The sequence below is a fragment of the Helianthus annuus genome, chromosome 11 (assembly GCF_002127325.2).
Source record: "Helianthus annuus cultivar XRQ/B chromosome 11, HanXRQr2.0-SUNRISE, whole genome shotgun sequence".
Lineage (NCBI taxonomy): Eukaryota > Viridiplantae > Streptophyta > Magnoliopsida > Asterales > Asteraceae > Helianthus > Helianthus annuus.
Window position 1 is genome coordinate 5,766,986 of NC_035443.2, and position 8,732 is coordinate 5,775,717.

General features: G+C 35.2%; 1 protein-coding gene and 1 long non-coding RNA gene across 2 annotated transcripts; both read right to left on the reverse strand.

Annotated features, from left to right (window-relative positions):
* Positions 1 to 1,375: 1,375 nt before the first annotated feature.
* LOC110887629 (transcription factor NAI1) lies at positions 1,376 to 1,957 on the reverse strand. The gene is made up of 2 exons (XM_022135207.2): positions 1,919 to 1,957; positions 1,376 to 1,816 (listed from the first exon to the last, which is right to left on the reverse strand). The coding sequence occupies exons 1-2, from the start codon at positions 1,955 to 1,957 to the stop codon at positions 1,376 to 1,378; spliced, it is 480 nt and encodes a 159-aa protein (XP_021990899.2).
* A 1,405-nt stretch (positions 1,958 to 3,362) lies between these two features.
* Positions 3,363 to 3,767, reverse strand: LOC110891678. Its single transcript, XR_002565475.2, has 3 exons — positions 3,651 to 3,767; positions 3,472 to 3,534; positions 3,363 to 3,398 (listed from the first exon to the last, which is right to left on the reverse strand). It is a non-coding gene; the product is annotated as an uncharacterized LOC110891678 (long non-coding RNA).
* Between the last annotated feature and the right edge of the window lie 4,965 nt (positions 3,768 to 8,732).

Here is an 8,732-nt window from a genome sequence, read left to right on the forward strand (position 1 = left end):
GCTCGAGTCGTCAATGATATAAACCGCAAACAATATTTACACAACCACAAGCTTATCCATACCAATCGTATGCCTATCCCCCAAATTTTTTTACACAACCACAAACTCATACTCGAGTTTCACCCGGTTGATACGAATACGCTTTAGAAAATCAACAATCATTGGACCCATTTGCAACGAGGTGCAAGTTTTCGGTCCCCACGTGGCAATGAGGAATGACCTCTCCCGGTTTATGAAGCCCGTGACGAGGATTAGACCCCTTTGAATCAACACATGAATTTGTTGAACAAATATTGGATTCAAGCGGTGCAATTTCTATTTATTTTATTTTAAGTTCTTTATTTTTAGATTATTAAAACAATTATTTTAATTATTAGTTTATTACAATATTTATATTTATTTTAGTTTATAACTGTCTTAATTTATATTTATATGACTCTATAGGGTAGCAAATGCCTCGATCTTGATGTAATGAAAAAGGCTTTGAGTGATTACCAAAAAAAAACATCTCGTCGATGGGTGAAGCGTCCGGTAGTCACTCCGACACAAGAAAAAAGTCATCGGATTCCTACAACATGTACACCTGACGATGCTTTCACCAGTCATATGTTGGACCTCTACGAAGACGTAGCTCCTAAAAGACCAAATCTAAAAGAATAATACCGGCCGAGTCGTCAACCAAAGATAGTTTGGCTGACAAATGAAAGAGGATACCATTAAGGAGTTTGTGGAAATAAAAAAAAAAAAAAAGGAGAAAAGGTTATAGCGTTGTTGGTGGATCAACGGTCACTTATGAGGTAAAAGCAATTTGACAGGGAGTTGACGATCTTTAATCGGTTCACACAGTAATGTGACTGGTCCGATGTTGGACATAGTTGTATCACGAAAATGTGAAATAGCACAAAAATATGGTTTGATCTTTTGAGTTTTGGATTTGTTTTTTTTTTATGCTTTTCATATTTTTTTTTTCTTTTGATGTTACTTGTTGAGAATAATTCAAAAGAGTACGTGTTTATTTACTGTTTTGAATAATGTACTCCTCGTCTATAGGTAGTACCGAGTCATTAGTAAAAGTTGTTTTGTTATTTACATTTTCAAAAGTTGCTATATAAAGCAGCCTTTTGCATTGAATAAAAGGATATGAGTTTCTTGCTTCTTTTGATATCACAAACAACATTACTTTCCGTAGAATTTTCTTCACGCTTTATGGAGTTCTTGCTCCCAAGTTTAGTGAGTTCGCTTATATAGATAGCGTCTAGAAGTACAAAAAGTTTAAAAATCATCTAGAATTACTAGGCTTGTTCCTAAACCAACTACTTACTACTTACTGATACACAAAAAAAAATCTAGTAATTAAACATGATGAGTGCAATGATTAATCAAAACAAGAAACTAATATTACCTTTCTAAGGTTAGGAAGGAGGGAAGACAAAGATATCAACTGCCGGTTTAACTTTTCTCTTCTCTTCCTCTCCGCCAACACATGATCTTGAACCTTAACTGGAGTCCTGGCCATGGTCTGAACCTTTCCTGTACATGTACCAGAAATTTCAACACCGATTGAGTCATCAAACGGGGGGACGTGTTTAGTGTTTTGTTTTCCAAAAGATATAGTGAAAGTGTTGGATGATGAAAGACTAGTAGCAGCCACAGTCTTTTGAGTTTGACACATTGTGTTAATGCTACTAGCCTTGTTATCACAACTAAGCGGATTCATTTCAGTCTGTTCTTCAAATCTAGTTAGAGTCTGGATAGATCTATCAGTAAAACATTCGCTCATATCATCTTGATTCATGAACCCTTGATTTTCCATTTCCTGCAATATCCAAATCCCACAAAAACTAAGTATTATCAGTACTACATTGTTTGCTTAATTTCCAAGTAAAGTTATAATAAGCATTGTGTCTGTGTTACTTACCAGTTCCGATAACCACATTGACGACAGATCTTGGGCCATTTAGTTCTTAATATGCTCAACTAGCCTGCAATGATTTTCAGGCTCTATTAGATCCAGAATATATCCCTTAGTTGGTAGATCGAACAATTTAAGAAACTCGTTAACTTCTACTATTAAGACTCCTTAAACTTAAGTCAAGAAGCACCAAGCACCGAACTGAGGGGAGTCTGATGATCAATTACTTAGCCAAAAAGATCAGATTGTAACCAAACTGATGAAGTTGGTGAAGGGTTTACCTTTGAAAAGAAGAAAGTGTTGTTTAGTTCGTGAATATTATGTTTGTTTAATGCCAGCTATAGACTTTGTTTATTTTTGTTATTGTTGTTTATTCATGTAGACCCACGTGTAAAAGCAGCTTTCCCTGTTCCTGCGGGCTGGACTTCCTATGCAGTTTCTTCTCTCTTTAGGGTTTAAAAACGTGCTGATTATGTATATATTAATGTTGTTCGCACATCTTGATGTAAGCATGATCACAGTAAGCCAAAGAGCCAATAATACATTTTGGGCCCGGACCCATGAGCAATGGAAACCCCAAACAAGAGCACCACACTAGTTGTATGATGAATGACGACTGGCACATGAATGTAGGGACATGTGATTTTAATTTAATAAAGGGATTGATAAGTAACTTTGCCTCACGTAAAAGAAAAGATTAATATCATCATCATACTCAGTAAATCACACTAATAACAAAGTTAAGGTCTGATGAGGATAAGATATAGACAGTCTTACCTCTACTCCGTAAGAATAGAGAGGTTGCTTCAAGTGAGACCCCCAACTCAAAAAGAAAAGATTAATATATAACTTTAATAACTTCTTTAAGTTAACAATTAATTTCAGTCTTTACTCGTCTTGAGATACCATCAGATACATAAATTCATACCTCTATCCGGAAATATTCAAGTAGAGGTGTTACAGGGGTAGACGCCGGCTTATGCTCGTGCAAAGGATGATTTGGATTGTGTGTTTTTAGGTCGTTCATTTTCAAATCATATTTTAAAAGCAATAACTTTTTATATATCTCTAATAACTAGGTTATATACCCGTGAGCTTCACGGGTTATGGGTTGTGTTAAAAAAATCTATATGTATAAAAGTATTTTTTTGTATGATTTATAACCTCATATCTCTTCATACTAAGACCCATGTTTGGCAAACCTTACTAAGAAATATATTGAGTTACAATTTTTTTCAAACAAAACTCTTGGTCAAAGTTAACATTATGGTATCATTCAGTTGGAGAACCATAGTTATCTATAAAATAAACAGCTTTTTAAGAAATGAAAACAATAAGCTACTTGGTATGGCTTCTTAGGCACACAGTCGCCTTTATCGTCGAATTAACATGCCTTCCGCTTTGCCTTTCCTTCACAAGCGACCGCTAAATGGCCTACTTGACCACAAATAAAACATTTATCTTGTTGTCCAGGAGTATATACAACCTGAAACATCAAAATAATAGAATATAAATTAAATGTTCTTTGCACATTAATAATATAAACTACTATAGACTACCTCTCTAAGTATTGAAAAATGAACTTCGTGGGTAGCCAAAGCTAACATAATCAAATCCGCATCCTATAGTACGAATCAATTATAAATACAAAAGAAGCAAGAAATATAACTTATGGGGCAAACTAAATATTCAAACATAAAGAATAGAAATGAGTGAAGGACTAAAGGGTAAACTATACCAAACCATATAAGCAATGATGGGCGTTTGGATCAAAACCAGGAAGATTCCTTTGAAGACGAATGTAGGACATTATCTTATGTTCCCCTTCACCCGGAACATTGGCATCGGAAAGAATAACCTTCAAAAACAAATTGAACCCGTGTAAAAACACGGGTAGTTTTTAGAAATTTTACATACGACATTTTATTAAACAACGAATGTATGAAGTGTGATGAACCATAATTTCCACTTTTTTTTAACAACCAACAGAGTTTTATAGCCCAAAACAAAAAGAAAAATTGATATAAAGCCAACCAATCTCAATAGGCTTTATTGCATCTCACCATCACGTTTAGACCCTTTGTTTCATCCAACAAATACAAAACGTTAAATATTTTCATTTGCAAGTTATTGCATTTGCAAAGAACAAATAATACATAAGTTGAAATATTGTAACTCACAATCCACAACTAACAAAAAATAATGAGTTCTATCAAACTGAAGAGAAATAGGCATGCAACAATCCGGGTCTAATGCTTCCCACATCTGGTTGATTAGAGCAAAATGAGACCCACAATTCATTCACTTGAAACTGTAAAGTCTAACACCAATACAAGCTTCAACCAGTTTGACCCGTTTCAGTTTTACCCAAGTTGTTGAACCTATCCGCTTCGACCGGTTGGATTTGAATCATAACCCAGATAAAATCATTTTTATGTAAATGGGCTGAAACAGAACACTGGCCTGACCTGCAGTCACCTGCGGACACAACATCATCCAAGAAAACACGGTCAAGTGCATGGATCAAATATCTATCATTCACACAACCATAAATATAATATGCAAATGTTTTGAACCTATTTAATTATGGTTTAGTTTATCTGTACTTGATAGCAACCTTAATATCATCATCTGAAGAAGGTTCTCGAGCCTTGAAGTAAGATCAACCACCTAAACATCAACAGTAGGTACACGAAAGGCCATCCCTGCAAGTGCAGGCAAAACTTTTCCCACAACCTTCAAATAAAACAATCAATTGAGTACACCCGCGTTAAATATCAGGTTCTTTATCACACAAGTTATAATCTTTATACCTTGGCAACCCTTCTTGATGGACCATCAATGGTCTTTTGAGTTGCTGAACGATACACAAGACCTACACTAAATCCATGGTGTTTTCTAAGCTGGTCGGCTAACTCCCATTGCAGACATGATAACGCTACCCAGTCCACCCTCTAGACCCCATATAGCTTTATACAACTTCTCCAAAACCTACAAAACAGCAAGCTTTTATAACCATAAAAATCGCTTTATATAACTCCATATGTCATATAAAGATTAAAATTACAACTAATATATATGCGTAAAAAGTACATAATGACGTATCTTACAACCCATTGTCCGAAAACCATATTACAAAATTCTGTTACTTATGCTAATAACATATGGCGAAAGTAAAGAATGAAACTTGTTTACTATGGTAGAAACCATCATCCAGCCTGTAAAAACAGCCCTTGTATAAAAACAATAGTTACGCATAGATCACAAAAACATTTTCGCTTTTCATCTTTTAACTGTTTTAATGTTTTTTTATCTCTAATTACTTTATTCATCTCACACACATATCATGAGTACCTAGAAGGATATGTCTAACATAGTCTTGTAATTTAACAAACAAACATTTCCGGTTATATCTGACTCACAATACGTATCGTCATATATTATGCAGCTTATCTTTATTTATTTGGTTTCTACAAAAAAAAAAAAAAAAAAAAAAAAAAAAAACCCTCACGAAGAAGACTCATACCATGTAAGAGACAAAGAGCATCATGTCTTTAGTAGTTTATCCACCCTTCCTGTCATCCTTTCAATAAAAATTATTCAGTTTTGGATGATCGACTCAGGTTGTTCGATTCCGTCATTCAGATCATTGTTCTTCTGCGCACAGGCTCATACATATTCAAATACATCATCATAGCCCAGACAATCGGTTATATCATTGGCCAAAAAGCACAACAGATTATCATCAAAACAAAACACAAAAGTTTAAAGCAGCAAATGAAGAACACAATCAACCAAAAACTCGATTGGAGAACAATTACCTGTTACTGAAGGAAGGACACCGTGAACAAACAGAACCCTGCCGCTGATGTGAAGAGAAAGAACACCGAGCAACTATAGCCGATAAGTGATTCAAATTATCAAATGAAACAATAAAATTAAAGATTGGTCAACTCCAATTGCAGGAATTCATAAAAGGGTAAACAAATGAAAAAAAAAATATGAAGTCAAACCACCTGATAGAATTTGGGAGATGAAAAACCACGATTTGGACCGGAGAAGCTGCAGCCATGGGTGATAAGCTTAAGCTCCTCTTTTTGTGATTGATAAGCTGTAGCCATGGGTGACTACCACAACCTCACCATATTTGCGATTTAGGGTTTCAGTTGAAGAAGATGAAAGAATGGTGAGAGAAAACTTAGAGGAGGGAATTCGTATTTCCAAATTAGAGAAGCATGAGAGAGAACTCAGAGTAGATACTGAAATTTCAAAATTTAAAATTAGCAAAACATGGAGCCAAAAGCAAAATATGAAGTCAATTGACCAGGAACATGCTTTTGAAATTTGAAATGAAATGATCCGTATTTGTTTGTTATTTGTTAATTTAGATAAATAGAAACATGAAATTATGACATAAGCTGGTACATAGGCAGAGCATTGTTGGAGTGGTCATGTGATTGACACATAAGCATGTGATTGACTTTAGGTTTTATAAAAAAAAAAGAAAAATATGAGAAAATTACACATAGGATTCAATTAGAGAGGGGGCTTGATATGGTGACACATGGATAGAAAAGTTTTCCTTTATTATATAGGAAGATTTACATAGAGATAGTTGATAGACGGGCTACAAGCTGCGCCGCTACCCCCACAAAATTTTTCATTCAAAAAAACATCACCCTCCAAAAACCATCAAATTACCCCACCAAAACACTCATTCTTTCAACTAAAAAAACACCCAACTCCTAGATGTCTCGTATAAGCCTATACGGGGCGTCTAGAACCCTCAAACTTTGTGCCTGATATCCCACTCAGACCCTCTAGAATTCAGTGCCCTAGACACCTCATATAGGCCTATACGAGGCGTCTAGTGTTCTAAAGGTGTCTAAATTGGCAGGGTGGGTGTGTGAATATCTTCAGCCTATATTTAACACAAAAGCTTGATTCAGATCAAAATGGGTATAGTTGTTAATCTAAGTTTAGTTTTCTTAATAAAAATACACTTTCGACTATTTTAAAATGTTATATTATATAGTTCTGTATCTGAAGCAAAACTACAATATTATAAAACGTGCTGAAGTTGGCGGAATAGTTTATGTGTTGCTCCTTGAAACATGCATATTGGAGATGGATACTTACAGAATAAATTAAAAAATCTTCCACTACTAGGATAAACAGATTAATAACTTAATAAAATAATTCCAGCATCATATTAAGTTACTCATCTATCTGTACTTAAGCTCTAAAGTACATAACAAAAAAATAAACTGAGATCTCATTGGAATCTACATTAACCGCCCACAGGAAATATAAAGAAAACAGTTTGCGAAGAATGATGGTTTAGTATACAAATGACAAATCACAAAGGTGAAAGGTAGTAATTAAACCATGTAAAATCTAAGAATATGGGGTGTGGAGGAGGGTGTAAGGATGAGCCTGAAGGGGATGGACCTAGGGTGTGGGGATGAGCCTCTATATATATATATATATATATATATATATATATATATATATATATATATATATGTGTGTGTGTGTGTGTGTATGTATATGTGTGTGTGTAACAGCCCCGTCACAGGTAGCCATTTTGAAAAGTTTAGACCTATTATGTGTCCTTAGGTATATTTGAAAAAACTCCAGTGATTGGGATAAGAATATAGTGTTCTAACTTCTAAACATTCCTCCTAAAGTATAAAACCAAGAACTAAAACCTATCATCACAATGATATCTTGAACCCGTAGTTGCATGTATGTAATTGAATTTCATATAGCTAGTTGAAAGTCCTTAATGAGATCTGTTGCTGTTATAAAGAAGTCGCCCTCAATCTGCAGAATTGAAGTAAATAAAAAAGAACCAAACATTTAGAGGTTGGTTCAAATAATATGTGTGCTAATCCCACCCTTCTAAGCCTACCAATAACTCTTCTATGAGTGTTTTTTATTGGTAAGTTTGTTTGGTTCAAATTTGTGACAGAATTAAAGTTTGCACGAAACGGGTTGCTAGCATGTTCAATAATCTCAAAACCAACACAAACCAGGACTAGTTTCCTCCTTCTGAAATGATTAGTGTTTAGGAAATATACTTGAGCGACAATGGTTATAAGCGTACGTAGTAGTATTAGCATAAGGCATGGCACTGCTGCTGATTATGGATAGCCAAAACTTCTCCATCTTGCTTAGCACTTTAACTAGCAATGAAGAGTTTTTCTGGGACTGGTTCTTACTAGCACACTGCTTCCTGACATCCGCACTTCAATCTCAGCAGATGATTTGCTAGAGACATCTGCAGAGTTTGTTTCATTCGAAGATGATGCGCCTTCGTCATCTCCTCTAATCCTAGATTTCTTCAATGCGATAATACATTCTTTAGCCTCCTTCCTCTTAACTAATAACAACCCCTTTGTAGGTCCCTCGGAGGATGAGGTCAAACCTTAACCTTGTTATGTGAAACACACTAGCAAGTGCGGAATCCAAGCTAGAGTGCAAACCGAGATGAAACAAGCACAAACACAAGACACACAATATTCACCGATTAACACCACTTGTATTAATACGTATGAAAGGTTCGGTTACAAGCTCAATGTTTACAAATCAGTTTTGCAAACTCTCAAAGTGTGTGTGTGTTCTCTGTGAAGTCTATCTTTCTTGCTTGAGTGTCTCTATGTCTCTAGAATGAAGTGAACACACTACATGGGTATATATACCCGTCACAGATTGTCTGTCCGAAGGATCCGATAGATTGATCGAAGGATCATCTATCGATGTTAAACCTATCGAAGAATCTACACATACCTCGAAGGATGATCTATCGAGGTCCATC